Source organism: Pimephales promelas, chromosome 10, assembly GCF_988280905.1.
Source record: "Pimephales promelas chromosome 10, fPimPro1.hap1.1, whole genome shotgun sequence".
Taxonomy (NCBI): domain Eukaryota; kingdom Metazoa; phylum Chordata; class Actinopteri; order Cypriniformes; family Leuciscidae; genus Pimephales; species Pimephales promelas.
Window position 1 is genome coordinate 37467801 of NC_142778.1, and position 23670 is coordinate 37491470.

The window sequence follows — 23670 nt, forward strand, 5'->3', positions numbered from 1 at the left end:
GTAACTAATGCAGAACCTTTCACGTTTCCACCACAAATAGGCTAACGTTACATGCTTTGGTAATTCATAATCATAATGACATAAAAAGTATAAATTTGTCGAATGACATAAAAAATATAATTATTACGAAGTCATAATTATGAGATTAAAATGTAGAACTTATGAATTTGTCAGACTTTTCATCAACTTCATGAAGTCCTAAAAATGATTTAATCAGGCATATATAACACAAACAGTACAGAAAACTCACTTGGATTTTCCAAAACTTTATTTACTGTGAGAAAACATTTATGTAATTGAATTTGAATATATAACATGAAATAATTTCACACAATCTTTCCCAGTACCACAGAAATATAAATAGGATTAACAAGATAATATAATAATGGGCCGTCAGTGAACATATGTACAATAACATGATACTTTCATTGATCATTCTGAATAATTTGACCCTAAAGTGCTTTTATACTGTTGACACAGATATTTTAACCGCGCATGTCCAGAAGGAGGCAGGAAAGAGCAGGTATTTTAAATATGCAATGTTTAAATCAGAAGTGTGCAGTTTATATCACATGCTAAATACTTTTTATTTAGCATTTTTAATGTGAATTTTATATAAAAATGTCTAATTAAATAATATGTCAAAAGAAATGATACACATTCAATATGCATACTGCAGAAATAGCACGAGTAGTTTGTGTGTGTGTGTGTGTGTTGTTCATGAGTAGTAGGTCAACACACTCTGGTGGTTTCCACGGATCAGGAGGGTCGGCGGGAGATTCTTCGTGAGCGCGTCCAGCCAGGCCATGTACAGGTAATCTGAGACTGAGCCTTTACGAGCGATCGGCATGCTCCTGAAACACACACACACACACACACACTGTGTTACTCACATGATCAGCGTACTGACACACACATGATACTGATGAGCAGTGTTGGGGAAAGTTACTCTGAATTTGGAAAGAAACTCGTTACAATATTGCGTCACTCCCTGTGAAAGTAACTAATTGCTATACTTAATTAGCCTGGAAATCCAGACCCAAATCTGATCTTAAAGGGGCGGTTCAGAATTTTGGACATCGGGCCTCATTTCCAAGTTAGCCTTAGTGTTATTTATCAGTGGAGACAGTTTTCAAAAACGTTCATCCAGTTGCATAGTTCGCCGATGCTAAGCAAGCGCGAGTCAACGGTAACTGCTAGCCTGCCAATAAAAACAGTTTTACACACTCCACAGTTCACCAAAAGCGAATCAATTGTAAGAGAAAAACACTGACCTCCACATGAGGACAGGACAGCTGTCAGTCAATAAATGTCAAAACAAAGTAACTCGGATATTTTGTTGTAAAATTGAAAAGTAATGCGTGTACTAGTTACTTGAAAAAGTAATCTGATTACATAGGTTGCGTGTAATGAGTGACACACACACACACACACACACAGCACCGCGGATGAGAACTTACACCACCACGAGTTTAGCGGCTCTGGAACTCTCCTGGAGAAGCTCGTTCAGCCGCACCTGTCGGATCGTCTGGACACACAACACACACAGTTACTCAAGGTGAAACACACATACTATAAATCATTATTAAATACAAATTATTATTAAATCTGTTAAAGTGTGTGTGTGTGTCCACCTTCTCCTCGAAGATGTCGAGCTCGCTGTCGGTGATCTTCCAGGGATGCTCTCTCCTCAGGGCTTCGGCCTGTGTCGTGTCCTTTGACCCCTCGTGCAGACGGAACGGCTCGATCATGTCCTGGAAGAGTTTCCAGCTGAACACACACCAGCGGTGAGTGAAGGCAGATCAAGGATGAGGATTAATGTGTGTGTTCTGCGTGCGTACCTCTCTGTGCTGGGCCGGACGTTGAGGTCTGAGATAACTTGGATGTCGTCGCATTTAATCCTGAACTTCTTCATGAGCAACTGCATTCTGGAGCACAGTTACAGAGAAAACACACGGTTAGCAGCGGCGGCGTTCAGAAGCAGATCTAGGGTGTTATAACCACGCGTGTCCACTAGGGGCAGGATAGAGCAGTGTGATAGAGCATGTTTAAATCAGACTTCTGTCACAGCCAATTTCTTAGAAAGCAAGATGGCAGATATATATATATATATGAAGAGTTCAGATGCAAAAGCCTCTAAATGCCATTTGAAATTTTCTTCTTTAATGATGATTTTTATCAAACTTGTATATTTAAGTTCAGTAATTTCACTTAAATAACAATTAATAGGTAATCATCACCATTTAAGTGCAATCACTGAAATTAAATATACAAGCTTGATAAAAATGATCATTCTAGAAGAAAATTTCAAATGGCACTTAGAGGCTTTGGCATCTGAACTCTTCATATATATATATATATATATATAGCACACTTTTTTAATTTAAAGACAGAAAAAATGCATGCATAACAGTTGTTGAAATTTTAATATTTTATTTGTGTTGTTATATTTTTAATTTTTGATTTTATTTCTGTTTCTATTTTTTACATTTTATTTTGGGAAATGCCAATATCTAATTTTAAGATGCAAAAAACATGCAGAAAAACATGCATAATTGCGGAAATTACGCATGTTATATGTATATACATATACATTTATATGTATTATCATATTTGCTACATTACAAATAAATTATTTAAAAAAAGGAATTATATATAAAAAAATATTTGTACTTAAAAAAAGTTTATAAACAAACTTATATTTTAGATGGCAAGTTCTTGATTCTGTAATCCTATCATAATATTTTTCACGACAAAAAAAACTGACGCATTAAAAAAAAAACGACACATTGACCAATGCCCATATATATATATAAATGTCAAATATCGGTGAAGGGTGGTATATCGGTCATCCACTAATGTTTACTAAATTACAGTATAAATAATTAATTTGATAAAATTAATTTGACTTCAGACAAGTAAACTAATAAAGATAAAGATAAAAATAAAATAAAAATAAAAGGCCAAACAGAAAACGTATCAGCCAATGCCCATATGTAAAAATGTCAAATATCAACCTTGGCGGTATATCGGTCATCCTCTAATATTTACTAAATTACACTATAAATAGTTCATTTGGAAATGAAAATATAAAAAAAACTTGACTTCAGACTGTAAACTAATGAAGACCAAGAATGGGAGTTCAGATGGCGTTCTCAACGCATTCAAAGTCCCACGCAACTTCAAAATAAAAGTCAACACATCGGCCGAACATAGAAATTTATCAGCTGATATAAAAAAAAAATCAAATATCGGCGGATAGATCGGCCTCGGCCTTGATCGAACACTAATGTTTAATAAATTAGAAATACTTCATTTGAATATGAAAATATAAAAAAATAAATAGACTTCAGACAGTGTGTGAACTAATGAAGAGAAAGAATGTATAGCATTCTCAACGCTTTCATAATTAAAGTCCATTCACAATTTCAAAATAAAACTCGACACATCGGCCAAACAGAAAACGTATCAGCCAATGCCCATATTTAAAAATGTAAAATATTGGCCGATACATCGGCAACGACAGTATATCGGTCAACCTCTAATATTTACTAAATTAGAAATAATTAATTTGACATATAAAACCAAACTAGACAATGTATGACGTTTTCAACTCTTTCAAAATAAAAGTCCCACACAATTTGAAAATAAAAGTCGACACATCGGCCAGAAATAGGAACTTATCAGCCGATGCGATAATTAAAAAATGCCAAATATCGCCCGACCACCAGCTGACATACTCTTCTTTGTCCTGTTCGATGCGTTCGGGCTGCCCGGCGATGAAGATTCTGAGTTTGCAGTCTTTCCATTTTTTCCGTGTGGTCAGAATGTGAGGCAGGAGCAGCGTGAGACCTGCACACACACACACACACACACCCCGTCACACTGTAAACCTGGCAGGACAGAAGAACACGCAGGACTTCTGCTCACCTCCGTCATCAAACAGCCACCAGACGTCGATCGTGCCTTTGCCCTGTTTCCTCTTGAACTGACTGCTGGCCTCCACCAGACGCTGGTTCATCTTCGCCAGGTCGGACGTGCGAGGAACGTCCAGAGACACTGAACACAAGTGAGTCGATGATGCAAACCTCATCAAATATCAAACCAATTCCAATTCTGCTTAAAACAATAGTGGCGTTATGGTGTTAATATTTATAAATAACAAATCAGAATTTCATTGCAAAAGATAAAATGTAAAATCGAGTGTTTTTTTTTGTTTTTTGTTTTAATTTTCAATAATACTGAAACCTTACTTTTGCTCCAAACATGTCCTGTATATCTTTAAAATTAATTCCACTTGTTTGTATGCATGTATATGAAGAGTTCAGATGCAAAAGCCTCTAAATGCCATTTGAAATTTTCTTCTTTAATGATGATTTTTATCAAACTTGTATTTTCAGTAATTTCACTTAAATAACAATTAATAGATAATTATCATTGCCATTTAAGTGAAATCACTGAACTTAAATATACAAGCTTGATAAAAATCATCATTAAAGAAGAAAATTTCAAATGGCATTTAGAGGCTTTTGCATCTGAACTCTTCATATATTTAAGAATCTTAATCTTAAATATAAACATGCATGTGTGTGTATTTACAACATAACTACACACAATACACACGAATATTATGCAAACAAAAAACCTTTATATGGGATTGGTTAAAACACTTCTGCGGACGCTGTTTGTGGTTTATTAGGCTGGTGATTTCAGACAAATCAGGGTTTAATGAGTCGTTTGGAATACGAGCGCCTGCCAAAGGTCACGTGACAGAACGAATGGATCAGTTTCGGAAGAGTCAATCATGTTAAATGAGGAAAGAGCGGAGTCTGAAGAGCTTAAATATCGAAAAATACTTAAATCAAGATGCATTTACTCAAAGAGTGAAATGACACTGTTTTTCGGGGTAATTAATCAAAATTAAGAGAGTTGATGCTTTAAAAAGCAAAATTATCTGCCAATGGGGTCATCTAGTTTCTGTTTGAATTATGATTATTTTTCTTACCCGATTGGTAGAAAATTTTGCTTTTTTTTTTTTAAAGCATCAACTCTCTTAATTTTGATTAATTTCCCAGAAAACAGAAACACTTAAAGGGATAGTTCACCCCAAAATGTAAACTCTGTCAGTAATTCCTCTCCCTCGTGTTGCTCATCATCGTAAGACGTCTTCGGGACCAGCTCTCAGATTTAATCCCAAATATCTTCATTTGTGTTGTGAAGATGAACGAAAGTCTGACGGGGTTGAACAACACGAGTGTGAACAATGCCTTTAATATCTTATGTCATTTTGCTATCTTGATTTAATAGCTGTGAGATGGAGGAGTGCGGTACCGCTGCGGGTCAGCTCTTTGGTGGAGGTCTTCTTGGAGCGGTTGAAGAACCCCTGTGGCCCTTGTGGCTGGAAGTCGTTCTCCTCCATCTCCAGCGCCTGTTGCTCCATGATCACTCGCTCCATCTCCTCTGCCAATCACAGCAGAGAACAGCACACACTCACTCTCATGTGCTTTAATAACAGCACATACACCACGACGGACACACATTTACAGAAGAAATCCCTCAATAAACTCGCTGTACCTTCTGCTTTCAGGATGTGAGAGATGTCCATGCCCTGATTGATTCTCAGGATCACGGTCCCGTACTCGAAATCAAACGCATCGCTGCGGGGAGAAGAGAGCCCTCGTGTGAGAGTGACACACACACACACATGTAGACAGGCGAATCAGAGAGACACTCACTGCAGAATGCCAGCGTAGCTTTGGACTTCCTGTGGTTTAGTGCTTCTCCAATCACGCTTGAATCCCATCATCACTGTATTCGGCTTCATTCTGCCGAGTCCGGACGCCTATACACACACACACACACACACACATATATACATGCACACCCATACATAAGTGCAAACACGCATGCATGCACACACACACACACACACACACACTCATACATATGCACACACAAGCACAAACACAGACATATGCACACAAACACATGCATAAACACACACGCACACACATACATATGCACACACACACACACACACACGCAAACACACACACACACGCACACCCATACATATGCACACACACATGCATATGCACAAACACACACGCATGCAAACACACGCACACCCATACATATGCACAAACACACACACACACACACATGCAAACACACACACACACGCATGCAAACACACGCACACCCATACATATGCACAAACACACACACACATGCACAAACACACACACACACACACATGCATATGCACAAACACACGCACACCCATACATATACACAAACACACACATGCACACATACACAAACAAACACACACACACACATTTGTTTCTCTATGTTATTAAGGACATTGCATAGACATTTTCTCTGGCCTAACCCAACCCCTTCCCCTAAACCTGCCCATCACAGAAAGTGTGTGTGTGTGTGTGACCTGCAGCAGTGCTTCTGCTCCGTCTCGCAGGTTCTCGCTGGCGACCGGTGTGTAGAAAGCCTTCCGCTTCTGCTTGTGCAGCCACAGCTGATTCTGCTGAACCACTGCACTGATGTCCTGCAGACTCTGGTCACGGGGACCCTAACACACACACACACACACACACACACACACACACACACACTGGTTTAGTTTCATAAAGACACAATCCACTGCCTTAAAAACAGAATCCTTGGGAAACCCTGACGTGTGTGTGTGTGTGTGTGTGTGTGTGTGTGTGTGTGTGTGTGTGTGTGTGACGGGGTTCGTAAAGTGCTTGAATTTGACGTTTTGGAAAACATCCGTATTTATGAGGAAGTGCTTGAATTATTAAAAGACAATTTATGTGAAATTACAGTTTAATGCTGTCGATAAAAGCGCAAAAAAAAAAAAATCAAAAAAAAAATTAGGGCTGTGCAAAAGTTAATTGCGATTAATCGCATCCAAAATAAAAGTCTGTTTTACATAATATATTTGTGTGTGCTGTATATAATTATTTTGTATATATAAATACCTATGCATGCATGTATATATTTAAGAATTATTTGCGCTTAAATTCTGTATATATATATAAATACATAATCTATATTATACAAATATAAATATTTTATATATGAATAACACATTTTATTAAACATATACATGCATGTGTGTGTATTTATATATACAAAATAATTATATACAACACACACAAATATACTATGTAAACAGAGACTTTTATTTTGGATGCGATTAATCGCAATTAACTTTTGCACAGCCCTAAAAAAAATCAGTTTGAATGAGGAAAGCGATATCTTTGTCAATGCTTAATGTTTCCAGTCATTGCATGTTCTGCACTTTATTTGCACCATTTTGTTTTACTAGTTTATTTTTATTTATCTATTTATCTTTTTTATAATTTGAAAGATAATAATCTCTGATTGCAGTCCAAACTAAATTAGTGTTATTTTCCGGTTATTCTCCCTGTAAAGCCTGTATAAATAAATGTGACTTGACTTGAAAAGTCCTGGAATGTAATTTGACAGTGTGTGACCCCTGCTGGAGATGTATGTGTGTGTGTGTGTGTTTTGGACAGGAACACTGACCATGAACACCTCGCAGGTCAGACACAGGCCGTAGTTCTTGGTGAGGGAGTGAGCCATGTCGAGCAGCGCCGGCCTGGTCCTGGGCGATCCGGTCATCACGAGGCACTTGGGTCTGACACAGGACAGGAGAGTGAAACCCAGATCAGATCTGTGTGTGTGTGTGTGTGTGTGGACCTGCGCGCACCTGAAGTTCTTGATGTGGTCGTCCACGCTGGATAAGGTCAGAGCGCTGTTCACGGCGTTCATGAAGGTCACGGCCTGAGTGGACGAGCCCCAGTTCACCTCTGGAGACGCACAGACGTCACGTGTTTATCACACTGCTCATGTGCATCAACAGATTAGATCGGTAAGATTTTTTATGTTTTTAAAAGAAGTCTCTTCTGCTCACCAAAGCTGTGTTTATTTGATGAAAAAAAATTTATTATTAAAATTTAAATCATCTGTTTTCTATGTGAATATATAGTAAAGTGTAATTTATTCCCGAATGTTCATCATCATTACTCCAGTCTTCAGTGTCACATGACCCTTCAGAAATCACTCTAATATGAGGATCTGATGATCAAAACACAGTTATGATTATTATCAGCGTTGAAAACTGTTATTTACATTTTCATTTCAGGATTCTTTGATCAATAGAAAGTTCACGAGAACAGGATTTCTTTGTGAAATAAAAGCTTTAACATTTTGGGGTCAGTAAGATTTTTTATATTATTTTTGGGGGGAAAAGAAATCAATACTTTTATTAATCAAGGGTTAAGTAAATTGATCAAAAGTGACAGTAAAGACATTTATAATGGTACAAAAGATTATATTTCAGATAAATACTGTTCTATTCATTAAAGAATCCTGAGAAAAAAATTAAATAAATATTTTCAACACTGATAATAATCATAAATGTTTGTAAATGAAGTGATTTCTGAAGGGTCATGTGACACTGAAGACTGGAGTAATGATGCTGAAAATACAGTTTTGATCACAGGAATAAATTACAATTTAAAATATATTTAAATAGAAAACACTTATTGTAAATTGTCATAATATTTAACAATACTCCTGCGTTTAACTCCATTCATCCACATAAACTGCTGGAGAAATTAATTAATTTACAAGTTAACCCTTTTATTATCAAGTGGTATTATTCCTTTCTAACACAGAGGAGACAACAGGTGAAAGCTAATTCAGTGTTGTCGGATGTTGCCGTTAATAGTACAGGAGCCCCACAAGGGTGCGCAAGTTCACCACTTCTGTTTACTGTCTACACAAATGACTGCATTAGCCAGCAGTCAAACCAGTTTATTATAAAGTTTTCAGATGAAACAGTATTATTACAGTTATTGACAAGAGATTGTGCATCAATTAAAAAAGTTACACATAGGTTAAAAGTGTCAAAAAACTGTCATAAAAATGTGACGCTTCGGAGCACAGACTTAAGTTTGGTATCATTTTGAAGAAGACCCTTTGCAGATTATTGCTGAAGTAAAAAAAATAATAATAAGTAAATCCAAAAAAAAAGTTCTATAGGTATAAGTTTATGAAAATTATTTATAAAAAATATTTATATAAAATATATATTTTATAAATCAGGTTGAACTCAAAACTGCAATAAAATCAAAGCCATACATCTAAATAGGTTGTGTTCCAAATTTGAGGATGATATCTCAAAAAATGAGCTTTGGGTAACAGTTTGTTTGGGCGTAGTAACATATTTTCCCCATTGGGTGGCAGCAAAACCCCACTGGAGCTCACAGTGATTGGATTTGTTATTTGCAGTTTTTCTCTACACATATTTTTTTATAACACACATACGAACCACACTCTGACATCCATACCAACACACCCACACAAATATCGTTGCATAATTTATCCAGTCGGCTCTATAATATGCCGAAGCAGAAAACAGAAATAAAGCGATAATTGTTTTATAGGCCAAACTTAAAAAAAAAAAAATGGCACCATCTGATAAAAAATAGTAAAAAATAAAATTTTGAAGCCTTGCCATCAGAATGAAAGCCTCTTAACAAAGATTGCATAATTTTATAGTTAACTGAACCGGGGATTAAAAATGGCAGTTTTAATGGGGACATTTTCGTCCAAAAGACGCTGAGAGGGAGTATTTTTTGTACCTAATGCAAGAAAATGACGGTGAAATAGTAAAATTACAATAAAAATACACACCTGTGCCAATTTTTTTGCAGTTAGCTTTAACACAGGCAAAGTGATCAAAAAAACAAAACTGAAAAGGACAAAAATGCCCACAAGGGTTAATGACTATAAAGCTGCTATAGGTGTGTTTGTGGGCTGGTGTGACGAGAATCATCTACAGATCAATGTTAACAAAACCGAAGAGGTCATCATAGACCTGAGATTCGTGGGGGATAGGAGCTATAAATACTATAAATACTTGGGGGTCCACATTGACAGTGAGCTTACGTGTCATGGGTGTGTGCAAGGGTCCATCAGCGCCTACATTTTCTACAAAGCAACTATCGAGTCTATTGTAAGATATGGGATTGTTGTTTGGTTTGGTAGTTTAACAGTAAAATTGAGAGCTCAAATAAATAATTTGGGGGGGACACCAAAAATCATGTGGACACAGACAATTAGCTCCTTACAGGATATTTTCGAGCGCTGCTCTCTACAGCAGGCCAACGAGTTTTATTAGACTCCTTACACGTTTTGTGAACGCTGATGAACTCTGGTCGGAGATACGGGATGCTATCATGTAAGCATAACCAATATAAATATTCTTTTGTACTAATGTCTGTTAAATTAATTAATCAGCAACTACAGCAAGAAGATAAATAACTGCAATAGAGGGTATAACCGACAATAATTGTTATGTGATGTGCTGTTTTTATGGGTTTATGATATGTAATGTTTGTTAATGTTGTTTGTCATATGTGGTATATGTTGTTATGGCAGCAGTTCCCTAATCCAAAACTAATTTCTCCGAAAGGAGACAATAAACGCTACCTTGACCTTGACCATATTGCTTTAATCAAATAAACGCAGTCTTGGTGAGCAGAAGAAACATTAAAGGGATAGTTCACTTTGAAATTAATTTATCTTCCCTCAAGGGCATCCAAGATGTCGGTGTCTTTGTTTCCACAGTATTTTCCGTTGTTGTCTATCAGTCATACACTGGAGGCTAAGGGGGTCCACCAAAGAGCAGCACAGAGAAGTCCAAATTAAACATGATTTAATGACTCGTAAATGTAAGCACACACTGATGGCCTAAGACACGAAACGAGCGGTTTGTGTGAGAAAACCAACAGTATTTATATCGTTTTACCTCGTGTAATCACAGTGATCTGAATCAGTTGTTCAATGTCCAACTGAACCGAACTGAATCAGTTCAATGTTACGCCGGAAGTGATCGCTCGCGTGTGACGTCACTCAATATTTACACGCAGATTTCGGAAGTTTTACCTTTTACTAAACATATTTAGATAAACCGAAATCGTCTTCCATTGCGGTTTCCCGTATATCTAAATATGTTTAGTGAAAGGTAAAACTTCCCAAATCTCTGTATAAACAAAGAGTGACGTCGATCACTTCCAGACCGAAGCGCCCGTGCCGTCACATCATTTTGTCATGGCTGTGATTACACGAGGTAAAACGATATAAATACTGTTCGTTTTCTCACACAAACCGCTCGTTTCGTGTCTTAGGCCATCAGTGTGTACTTACATGTACGAGTCATTAAATCATGTTTAATTTGGACTTCTCTGTGCTGCTCTTTGGTGGACCCCCTTAGCCTCCAGTGTATGACTGATAGACAACAACGGTTTGACTGAAAAATGTCAAAATTGAAAATACTGTGGAAACAAAGACACCTTGAGGGAAGATAAAACATATCAAAAATTAATTTCAAAGTGAACTATCCCTTTAAAAACCGTACCGATCCAAAACTGTCGTATGTTGGTGTGTATCTGCGTTCTTACCTGGCTTCTTCACAGTCACGTAAATATAGAGGAAGAACTCGATGCCGTATGTGACGAGTGCCGCCCACCAGTTGATCACGAACATCACGGCGCAGCACAGCAGCGCTCCGAACAGAGACAGCCACATGTTATAGTACTTATACGCCGGCCTCCAGCCTGCACACACACACGGGACGCGTTACTGAGCATACACACTTAGGCCCGTTTCCATTACAGATTTCATTACAGAAAACATTTGTGTGTGACAGACAGGACCTGGGGATTTGGCGTATGAGGCGTGGAAGCAGGAATAGTTGATGAGGGCGTATGACGCCAGGAAGAAGTTGGAGATGACGGGAGCGATGGTGTTGAGCTCAGCTGAGAAACAAACACCCACCGTTACATCATCACTCCTGCCACATCAAATCCGCTAACCACCGCTATATACTCACCGATGAGGATGAACGCTACAGCGATGACGAAGGTCAGGAGGTATCCTCTGATTGGCTCGTTGTTTTTCCCGTAACCTTTGGCGAAGAACTTGAGGGCGGTGTAGATGTTGTCTTTGCACAGAGCCTGAGTCGAGACGGATTCACTATTAACCCTTGTGCATCCTTGTGGACATTTTTGTCCTTTTCAGTTTTGTTTTTTTGATCACTTTGTCTGTGTTAAAGCTAACGGCGAAAAAATTGGCACAGGTGTGTATTTTTATTGGAATTTTACTATTTCACCGTCATTTTCTTGCATTAGGTACAAAAAATACTCCCTCTCAGCGCCTTTTGGACAAAAATGTCCCCATTAAAACTGCCATTTTTAATCCCCGGTTCAGTTAACTATAAAATTATGCAATCTTTGTTAAGAGGCTTTCATTCTGATGGCAAGGCGTGTGCCATTTTTTTTAAAGTTTGGCCTATAAAACAAACAAATATGGCTTTATTCCTGTTTTCTGCTTCGGCATATTATAGAGCCGACTGGGTAAATTATGCAACGATATTTGTGTGGGTGTGTTGGTATGGATGTCAGAGTGTGGTTAGTATGTGTGTTATAAAAAAATATGTGTAGAGAAAAACTGCAAATAACAAATCCAATCACTGTGAGCTCCAGTGGGGTTTTGCTGCCACCCAATGGGGGAAATATGTCACTACGCCCAAACAAACTGTTACCCAAAGCTCATTTTTTGAGATATCAGACATCCCAAGTCTCCCGGAAGTTCCGGGAGTCTCCCGCATATTGATAGCGTCTCCCTGATGCCCGCAAATTAGTTAAAATCTCCCGGAATCTAGAGCGAGACATACTGCGCGCATAACATACATAGCGCGCTGCGCGTGCACTGTACAGAGGGAGAGACCGAGTGTGCCTCGCGAACGCGAAAGTTAGCCCTCCCACCCACCCAAGATCCTGTTATCGAAATATACCTCCCGGAAATGAATTCTTGCAGGTTGGGATGTCTGAGATATCATCCTCAAATTTGGAACACAACCTGGGAAACAGTAGAGAAAAAAGTCTCTGATGACCGAGGCACTCCTTCATTAAAATCTTTATTTTAATTTTTTATTTTATTTTAAATCGTCTTTATTGTACAAATGACATGTCCTAAACGGACAAATTTAAAAAGCCCACGCGTAGCGGCATGAAGCCTTCATCAGGGCATGGTGTGATGAAGGCTTCATGCCGCTACGCGTGGGCTTTTTAAATTTGTCCGTTTAGGACATGTCATTTGTACAATAAAGACATTTTAATGAAGGAGTGCCTCGGTCATCAGAGACTTTTTTCTCTACTGTTTCCTTGATGTCCTACCTTGGACCGAAGAGCACCCAGGTTGAACTTTTTTCAAAGGAATCGAGCACGCCACTCATCTTGATTTGGAACACAACCTATTTAGATTTATGGCTTTGATTTTATTGCAGTTTTGAGTTCAACCTGATTTATAAAATATATATTTTATGTAAAATATTTTTTATAAATAATTTTCATAAACTTTTTTTTTGTATTTACTTATTATCATTTTTTTACTTCAGCAATAATCTGCAAAGGGTCTTCTTTAAAATGATACCAAACTTAAGTCTGTGCTCCGAAGCGTCACATTTTTATGGACATTTTTGTCCTCTTTTTACCTGTGTGTAACTTTTTTTAATTGATGCACAAGGGTTAATATCCAGATTAGATAAAAGGGGCATTCACACCAAGGACGATAACTATAATAAATGTAAAAGAATAGCAGAGTCCACACCGCAATGATAACGAATATACTTTTCCGGCTGATAACTGATAAAACACTGACAGCCAATCAGAATCCATCTTGCTTTAAAGGGCTTGAGTATGTAAGGCGCCAGACGACAAAACTGCAGCGCGCTTATAATAACAGATCCCAGTCTCAGATACACTACAGTGTTTGAGGGCGGAGCTTAGAGACGCTGTTCAGCCAATCAAGACCACAGGTGGGCATTATGCAAATTAGTCACACATCTGCATAGTCGACGACTCGTCTCAGAATTGCCTCTTTCTTTTAGGAAACGAAACTCCATTTCTGTGAACTCATCCTTAAAACTTTGCAGAGCTTTTACATTTGCAAACAGCTTTAATACACACTACATGAAAGGTAATATCCCAAATAGGCACTTTAAATGTGTGTGTGTGTGATCTCTGACCTGGAAGACTTTGGGCGCGCTCACTAGAGACGCGAGAGCTGAGGAGAGCGTGGCTGAAAACGTTCCTGCCGTGATGAGCGGTCCAAACCCAGACACCAGAGTCATGACCTACACAAACACACACCGGTGAGTCTCACTGTGAAAGAGATCGTTCACACAAAAACTAGAATTAGCCCTTGATTTACTCCCTCAAGTCATCCTAGTGTGTATGTCTTTCTTCTTTCAGACGAATACGATCAGGGTTATATTAAAAATGCTTGATAATGGCAGTGGATGGGTGTTGTCTGCAGAAGAATGCCATATACACTTGGTCTAGGATGACTTGAGGGAGAGTAAATCATGGGCTAATTTTCATTTTTGGGTGAACTATCCCTTTAAGAACATGTACAGCTCCAAAAAACTAGCAACACACTCTTTAACTGTATCTCTGATTTATTCCCTCAGATGTTATTGTCTCCCACCTGGAAGTTGTTCATGAGGCCGTAGTTGCATTTGCTGGTCTGGCAGATTGAGAAGTCGTAGCCCAGATCACAAGCCGAAGAGAAGTTGCAACTCGAACCCATTGAAAGAGTGTCGTTGCGGTTCCCCGTCGCGTCTCGAACTACAGTGACGGCTGTCGGGAATCAGTGCAATCGCTGTGTTAGACGTCCAGACTGAGGCTGGAGAGAGTAATTTCAAGTGTGCGTTCAGGACTCACAAACAACCAGTGCGACGGCCAGGTAGGTTACTCCTGTGATGAAGATGGCCAGAAGCGTTCCTTTGGGAAGGGCAGCCTGAGGATCCTGGGAAATCAGAGGTGAGTGTGTGTGAAAAATGTTGAAACCAGCATATGATTTAACTGCACAGCCATTGCAGATCGGGATGCACGATATATCGGTATCGGTCCGTATATGTTCATTTTATCGTCCTGATAAGAAAATGTGGCCGATAAATTAAATACGATAAATAATGTATTATTTCCCTCAGCTGAGACGCTTCAGACTGTTCAACATGATGGTTTTGAAATGCTTGAAATATGATTGAAATCACTTCAAATAAGAAAATGCAGTTAAGTGCAACATGTGCAGGGCAAATCTGTCATATAGTCTACATAAAATTGTAATGAGAACATTATAATTGTGTGCTTCATGGCTTTTACTGAGGAGACTTTTTGTAAAAATTTTAATTTAGATTTATCGGCCAATATATCGGTTATCGAAAAAAAAAGATATTAGTTATTGGCTTTCAAATATACATAATTATCGGTTCTCGGTTTCAGCTAATTTTGAAATTATAATGAGAACATTATAATTGTGTGCTTCATGGCTTTTACTGAGGAGACTTTTTGTAAAAATTTTCATTTAGATTTATCGGCCAATATATCGGTTATCGGAAAAAAAATATATATATATATATTAGTTATTGGCTTTCAAATATACATAATTATCGGTTCTCGGTATCAGCTAAATTTGAAATTATAATGAGAACATTATAATTGTGTGCTTCATGGCTTTTACTGAGGAGATTTTTTGTAAAAATTTTCATTTAGATTTATCGGCCAATATATCGGTTATCAAAAAATATATATATATTAGTTATTGGCTTTCAAATATACATAATTATCGGTTATCGTATCAGCTAAATTTGAAATTATAATGAGAACATTATAATTATGTGCTTCTGGTGAGACTTTTTCTAAAAATTTTCATTTAGATTTATCGGCCAATATATCGGTTATCGAAAAAATTATATATATTAGTTATTGGCTTTCAAATATACATATTTATCGGTTATCGTATCAGCTAAATTTGAAATTATAATGAGAACATTATAATTGTGTGCTTCTGGTGAGACTTTTTCTAAAAATTTGAATTTAGATTTATCGGCCAATTTATCAGTTATCGAATTTTTTTCTATATGTATATATATAATATATATATATAGAAAAAAAAATATATATATATCAGTTATTGGCTTTCAAATATAGGCTACATAATAATCGATTCTTGGTATCAGCTAAATTTGAAATTATAATGAGAACATTATAATTGTGTACTTCGTGGCTTTTAATGCTGAGACTTTTGTTTTTGCAATCAGGATCTCAAAAAAAAAAAATAGAATTTAGATTTATCGGCCAAAATATCGGTTATCGACTTTCAAATATAAAGAGTAATCGGTTATCGTATCGGCCAAATTTTTCATATTGGTGCATTCCTAATTTGAGATTATAAATGTACCAGACACTCGCTCTTACTTTCAGATCTCCAGATATATTGGCTCCAGCCAGGATCCCAGTGGCTGCTGGGAAAAAGATGGCGAAAACAGAGAAGAACGTTTCTCCATCCCGGAAATCCGGTAGAAAGTTTTCCTTTGCGATGGATTCTGTTTTCAGAAAGAGTTAGACTGATACTTTAGGCCTCAGATTTGACTGTTTATTCCTAAAATGTCATGAACAAATGCTGGCGTTTCTTGCATGCCGTTCCTCTGCCTCACCTCTATAGTTGAAGAAGCCTTTGGACCGCTTGTCTAGTGTGGAGGGAATCACTGTTCCCACAAATACATTGCCAATGGCCACCAGCAGGATCACCAGCAGACCGACCTGAGCCTGTGGAGAGAGACAAGCTTCTTCTTCATCCTTCCAGAGCCCTAACATTATACTTTTTTCATTTTGATAATATTTAATGCATTTCTTTAAGATTTTTTTGATTTACTTTTAAATCACTAGATTTGATCAATAAATAAATAAATAGCAATTTAATCACATTCCTCACAGCCTTTCAACTTAAATTCAAAATAACTCATAATTTCATGCATAACCCTTATAATTCAGCTGTAAATGTCCTAGATTGAGTGTGTTTGTGGAATGATAATAATAACAGATGATATTTGCTGACTCTAGATGGGCTTATATCTCTATATGAGCAGAGGAGCTGTCCCGCTGGGTCCGAAAGCCAGTTCGCCTCAGTGTGCATTCACACACATGTAGACTTTATTAAATCATTTTTTGGTAAAATTTTAGCATTTTTAGTGTGAATTTTGAGCATGTTTAGTGTTCTCGGTGTGAACTGAAGCATTCACTCGTTCCTGAGGGGGTCAGACTGAAAATTTAATTTAATTTAATTTAAAATTTAAACCACAAAACTCCTCGAATCCATTCAATGTTTCTTGTGTGTATTCGTGGTTCAAGTGCAACAAACGTCCTGGAGTCTTGGACCCCTCTGATGAACTCTCAATTTTTATAAAATTTCACAATTATATTCTGGGTCAAAATAGATGACCTGAATCCCTAAAACTCAATCCCAGCATGCATCTGGCTCACCTTTGCCTCCCACTCCATCCCGGCCACAGTGATGCCCATCAGCAGAGCCACCGTTATACAGCCGATGATCCTGATGTCATTCGTTGGATCAATCATAAGGGCGTCATTGTCCTGTAAGAGCAGATAGACGTGTTGAACTTCCATGAGGGTTTATGCACCCAAACACAACCATGTGATCCTGTCGAGTCGAGTCGAGTCAGCTTTATTCATACAGCAGCTTTACAGAGATAACAGGAGAATAATGCAAGAGTGTGTGTCCAGAAGACTATAGCGCCACAGTGCAGGTCAAGTCAGTTCAGTTCCATGCAGGAGATCAATAATACTGATGTATATCACATGGTGTGTTTGTACCTTGAGTAACTCCACCACAGTTTCAGCGAACCCGACGACATACATGGCCACGGCCACGGCGTTGGCGAACGCGAAGATCAGGCCGATGGATCCGCCAAACTCGGGGCCCAGACTGCGGGAGATCAGGTAATACGCCCCGCCTACACACACACACACACACACCACAACAATGTAAGCGAATACACTGCTAAATATCATGCAAAGTATTGCATACCCATATATGGGAAACCACTGCTTATATTTTTCAATATACTGCAATTGATGCATTGACCATGTATGGCTGTATATTAATACATAAATGAAGACAAAAATAGCATTACATGTAATATTCACAAAGTCCTTGTGTACATATATTGCACATACATGTTCCCATATAAATGTGAACACATATACACACACACAGTTACAACAGATTTTTAGTTCCCAGCATGCTTTATAATCTTGCATATACTGTGATATATTACACTCTAAACAATGCTGGGTTGTTTGAACCAAAATTTGGGTAAAATATGGACAAACCCAAATGTTGGGTTAAAAATTTTAATTTCAAACTTCAACTGTAAATTTTTATATGGAGTTTTTAACTTAACATTTGGTTGTCCATATTTGGGTTGAAACAACCCAGCATTGTTTAGAGTGCAGTAAATATATTTGTTGATATATGAAAAGTGTCAATTCCTTATGTATTCTTCAATATATTGTAATATACTAACACTATATTCTACATATGCTACAACTATACGGTTAAACCATTTAATATATTGATCATTCATACGGGTAAAACTCGAAAATTAAAATATGGTGCAAAAGTTCATTTATTTCAGTAATTCGACTTAAAAGATGAAACTAATATGTTATATAGACTCATTACATGCAAAGTGAGATCAAGCCTTTATTTGTTATAATTTTGATGATTATGGATGAAAGATATGAAAACCCCAAATTCTAAATTAATTATTATTATTGTAAAAGGTTTTCATACATCTTAATTATAACAAATAAAGGCTTGAAATATCTCACTTTGCATGTAATGAGTCTATATAATATATTCGTTTTTTTAAGTCAAATTACTGAAATAAATTAACAAATGCACGATATTCTAGTTTTTCAAGTTCATCTGTACATAAGAAAACATATTTTTCTTTTCATAAAAAGTTCCTTTTCATATAAAGTGTGAGGTTGTACCTCCTCGTACGACACCGTTGGTGCAGATCGCTGACATGGACAGACACGTGACGCCGGTCACCACGATGCTCAATAACACCACCACTATTCCCAGACCTGAAACACACACATAATGTCAGGTAACGTGAAATAATAACTTTTTATTCATGATATGTGCTGATTTAATATAACTGCACTGCAAAAATGAATATTAAAACATTCTTAAATCAAAATACATTTACTGGAGAAGCACAAAAGCATTATAATTAAGAGAGTTTGTGCCACTATGGATTCAGAGAAACGAAGTTCAAAGGAAAATATACATTTTTCCAACCCCACTGGCAGATATGTGTTCAAGCACAAACTCACTTCATTTTAATGATTTAAGAATGTTTCGATATTTGTGCTGGAAAACAAGACAGAAATACTGAGAATTTCACATTCAGAATATATCAGATGACATTTCAGTGCATGAATTACTTAAATCAACATACATTTGTTCTTGTTTTAAGCACAAACTACCTCAGAAAACTCATTTTGCTGATTTAAGAATGTTTATTTGTGCTGGAAAACAGGAAATTTCAGTGGATAAATCTGTTTCTTTTGTGTTCCACAGAAATAAGAAGGTCATATATGTGTGTGGACAGACGTGATGGTGAGTAAATGACTGAATTATTACTCACGTTTTCACTATTTACACTATATAAACACACACATACACTTGATGATGATATCAGTGAGCTCATCTCAGGAACTAAGATAGTATTTCGCTCCTGTTCCTATGATTTTCAATCTCCTAACCCGACGTGTGTGTGTTTAGCGCTATAATGGGATCATTGAGGACTAAAGGTGCTCATGGCCTGCGGTCCGTCACGCCTCATGAAGCCGTCCGGCGGTGTGTTTCTGCTGTAATGTGTTGGCCTGAAGCTGGAGGTGTCTGACTGGAACTGAACTTCCCAGAACCGCCAGAACTCTCACAGAAACTCAAACTCGTATGCGCTGTTAGTCACGCACCATTAAACACCGGCGTGACCTTCAGCTTTCCACACATCTCACCTATTCCTGCTTGTCCGAACACCCACGACAGACGGATGAACAGCATGACCCCCCAGATATTCAGCATGCACCTCACCTGCCGACACAACACACCGTCACACACTGCACAACACACGCCAAACTCCTGCAAACGGCCATTTATGTCAGTAATTCGACTTAAAAGCTGAAACTAATATATTATATAGACTCATTACATGCAAAGTGAGATATTTCAAGCCTTTATTTGTCATAATTGTGATGATTATGGATTACAGCTTATGAAAACCCCAAATTGTGAAAAGGTTTTCAATCCATAATCATCACAATTATAACAAATAAAGGCTTGAAATATCTCACTTTGCATGTAATGAGTCTATATAATATAATAGTTTCACCTTTTAAGTTGAATTACTGAAATAAATGAACTTTTGAGTTTCACCCGTATATTGAAATTATTGAAATATCAAGTTTGTAATGTACTGTGCATTTCCATCACAGGTTTGGTTTCAATTTTAATTCAAAGTGGCATTAAAAAAGTCTTACATTTTTAAAGCATTATCGTATCGCATTATTAAAGGAGTAGTTCACTTTTAAAAAAACGTTTGCTGATAATTTACTCGCCCCCATGTCATCCAAGATGTCCACGTCTTTCTTTCTTCACTTGAAAAGAAATTAAGGTTTTTTAATGAAAACATTCCAGGATTTTCTCCATATAATGGACTTCAATGGGGTCCAAACGGTTCAATGTCCGAAAGACGGTTTCAGTGCAAACTGTTCAAAGGGCTTTAAACGATTCCAGACGATGAATAAGGGTCTCATCAAGCGAAACGAGCGCTTATTTAATAATTGGCAGTTTGCACTGAAACTCTCATTTGGACCTTGAACCGTTTGGTCCCCATTGACGTCCATTATATGGAGAAAATCCTGGAACGTTTTCATCAAAAACCTTCATTTCTTTCCGACTGAAGAAAGAACGACATGGACATCTTGGATGACACGGGGGCGAGTAAATTATCAGCAAGTCTTTTTAAAAGTGAACTACTCCTTTAAGTGAGTTATCGCACTTTTCTTGGTTTGTAGACGCACCAGAACTCCTTTGATCCAGCCGAACTTCACGAATCCTGAGGGGTCTTTATCCTGGAGCGGCACGACGGACTCCACGTCCCCCAGCGTCGACCCGTCCGCCTCGTCCCCGTCCGGCACCGCACCGGGATCACCGAGGCCTCCATTCTGCCCAGAAACAGGGAGTACAGTCACACACACTGCAATCGCAGCACACAGCCAAGACACGTGTGTTTAGTGTTTATCACACTCTGTTGGACTCTCACACATGAATTATGTTGAATATCTGTCAGCTTTTCAATTGAACTCCACAATTAGATAATACCAGTTTAGCTCAACCAGTGAGCAAGCAATGCTTCATGTTGTTCAGTGTGTGTGTGTAAAAAGAGCAGAAAACACACTTCAGCTCAAAGTGGACGGAGGAGTCATTGTTACTGTAGTCACTGTATTAAGAATATTTGGGTGTAATATGTCTCAGTTTACTTTATTTTGCTCTCCTCACTCATAAATGAACTATAGTGTCCTGATCACACTAGTGGAACAATATCACCAATGATATCTGGTGTGTGTGAGAGATGTGTGCTTGCATGTGATACTCGCACGTTAATACTGCGAAAAAGCTTTTTCTCTTTGAATTAAGATTATATTTGGCAGATTAAGCACAAACTCACTTCATTTTGATCATAAAACGAGCATTTTTTGATCATTTTGATCAAAAAATGTTTAGATATTTGTGTAGATGCTCATGTAAATTTCTCGTGTCCTTCTTGCGTTACACATTTTGAGCAAATGAGGTTCTGCAGATCAGTTTCTGGATCAGCGTAAACTTTTCCGTCCAGCGGATCAATGCATTAGCCAATCGTTCCTCGTAAACCCAGCGCTCTCTCGGGCTTTCTCATTAGGTGTGTGTTATTGATCTGCGTCTCACACACACACACACACACACTGCGGTGGTCTACACCCTGAGGCATCAATCATGAGCTGCATTTCATACATGAGCATTTTTGCAAAAAAAGATTCATATTTCGATTGATGTATGTTGTTAATATTAACCCCGTGTTCTGTTAATGTTCTCTTAAAGTTCTTCCTGTAACGTTCGTTTGTCTTTTTCTGAAACGTTTTAGTTTCAGCTTTTCTAGCGTTTAAACAAAAGAAATCCCATAACGTTTATAAAATGATACAATTGAATGATTCCTTAACTTTAAAACATGGACATCCTGAACTTAATGTGAACGTTAGCAATGTGTTCGTAATTTTTTTTTTTTTTTTTTGCAGGGCACTTCACAAAACATGCTTTTCTTACTTAGTTTTTTTTTTTTTTGTCCTGTTTCCAGTCCAAATATCTAAAATTCTTAAATCAAGATGCGTTTACTAGAGAATTACAATGACATGAAATAACGTGAGCAAGCACAATTATCTGCCAATGGGGAAAGAAAAATGAACAAACAAGAACAATAAAAATTTATTCAAATGGAAAACAAGAAAAAAATCCATATGTAATTTTACTTCTCTAATTGAATATTTTTTAGATATTTGGACTGGAAAACATAAGTCAGAAAAGCATGTTTTGCAGATAATGTGTGCACTCTTAAAAATGAAGGTGTTTTTTTTCGCAGTGATGTCATAGAAGAACCCTTCAGTGTTCCCAGTGTGTGTGTGTGTGTGTGTGTGTTCACCTTCTCGAAGACCTGGTGCAGCTCCTGCAGGGACGGCCGGATGACTCTGGTGCCGCTGATGCTCGCGGCGTTGCGGTAGAAGTCTGCGTTCGGGACCCGGTCCAGCGTGGCGTGTCCAAACGCACTCGCGACGGACGACCGCACCGCGTGCCGCTCCCCGTTCCCGAAGCCGTTGCTGGAGAACGACGTCTCCTCGTACTGAGGAGGGTCATCCTTAGATTTCTCGAACCCAGGATTCTCCATCAGCTGCGTGTGTGTGTGTGTGTGTGTGTGTGTGTGTGTGTGTGTGTGTGTGCAACTCTTTATATGGTGCACAGGTGGATCCTGATTGGTTGGGAAAGTGTTCTCGCTCCATCAAAGGCGAAGCGCTTAAATATTAACGTGGATATTATTAGAGATGGTTTTATGATTGTTTTAATGTTTATGATGTGTGTGTGTGTAGGTGGTCATGTGGAGTGTTTCTGTGTTGATGAGGTTAATGTAAAGCCAGTAAGTCGCTCGGGGCGCTTCTGACACATTACACAAACACTTCCTTATGGCCTGCACTCATGGGTTGTGTAATGTTGTGACGGTCGAGGTTGACCTTGGAAAGGTTTGGATCCTGTGGGATTAATAGGAGAGTTCGCTGAGTGACCTCTGATTGCCTGAAGGTGATGTGGGTGTGGTCTTGTGACCTCTGACCTTGAGCTGTGGATTTTAGGCCGTTCGTGTGTTTGACTCCATCAATCGAGTGTTTTGATTTTTTTGGCCTTCATGAATTCCTCGATGTGTCTGGGGTGCAAGACATGTTGTAATCAGTGTGTGTGTGTGTGTGTGTGTGTGTGTGTGTGTGTGCAGGGACGGACTGGGATTAAATCGAACCTGGACTTTGACTAGGCCCAGCCCAAAGCAATCAGCGCGCGGAAACTCGACAACAACAATAAAGCCGGCCGTCTGGCATG

General features: G+C 38.0%; 1 protein-coding gene across 1 annotated transcript; it reads right to left on the bottom strand.

Moving 5' to 3' along the window:
- Nucleotides 1-250: 250 nt before the first annotated feature.
- slc12a1 (solute carrier family 12 member 1) lies at nucleotides 251-23002 on the bottom strand. The gene is made up of 26 exons (XM_039684121.2): nucleotides 22730-23002; nucleotides 21078-21221; nucleotides 20013-20088; nucleotides 18978-19073; nucleotides 17793-17932; nucleotides 17442-17552; nucleotides 16616-16727; nucleotides 16377-16504; nucleotides 14841-14925; nucleotides 14605-14756; nucleotides 14144-14251; nucleotides 11948-12071; nucleotides 11772-11873; nucleotides 11517-11672; nucleotides 7757-7856; nucleotides 7573-7684; nucleotides 6449-6589; nucleotides 5736-5842; nucleotides 5575-5657; nucleotides 5332-5460; nucleotides 3931-4059; nucleotides 3741-3852; nucleotides 1842-1928; nucleotides 1635-1770; nucleotides 1461-1528; nucleotides 251-854 (listed from the first exon to the last, which is right to left on the bottom strand). Exons 1-26 carry the CDS (start codon nucleotides 22970-22972, stop codon nucleotides 719-721), a joined length of 3117 nt encoding a protein of 1038 aa, XP_039540055.2. The 5' UTR covers nucleotides 22973-23002; the 3' UTR covers nucleotides 251-718.
- Between the last annotated feature and the right edge of the window lie 668 nt (nucleotides 23003-23670).

Excerpts from the sequence above, each read along its gene's own strand:
- slc12a1 (XM_039684121.2), bottom strand. The coding sequence starts at position 22,972 with ATGGAGAATCCTGGGTTCGAGAAATCTAAGGATGACCCTCCTCAGTAC. Across the intron at positions 17,933-18,977 it reads CAACGGTGTCGTACGAGGAG|GCGGGGCGTATTACCTGATC; the intron begins GTACAACCTCAC and ends GTGTGTGTGTAG. Across the intron at positions 5,843-6,448 it reads GAGCAGAAGCACTGCTGCAG|GCGTCCGGACTCGGCAGAAT; the intron begins GTCACACACACA and ends GTGTGTGTATAG.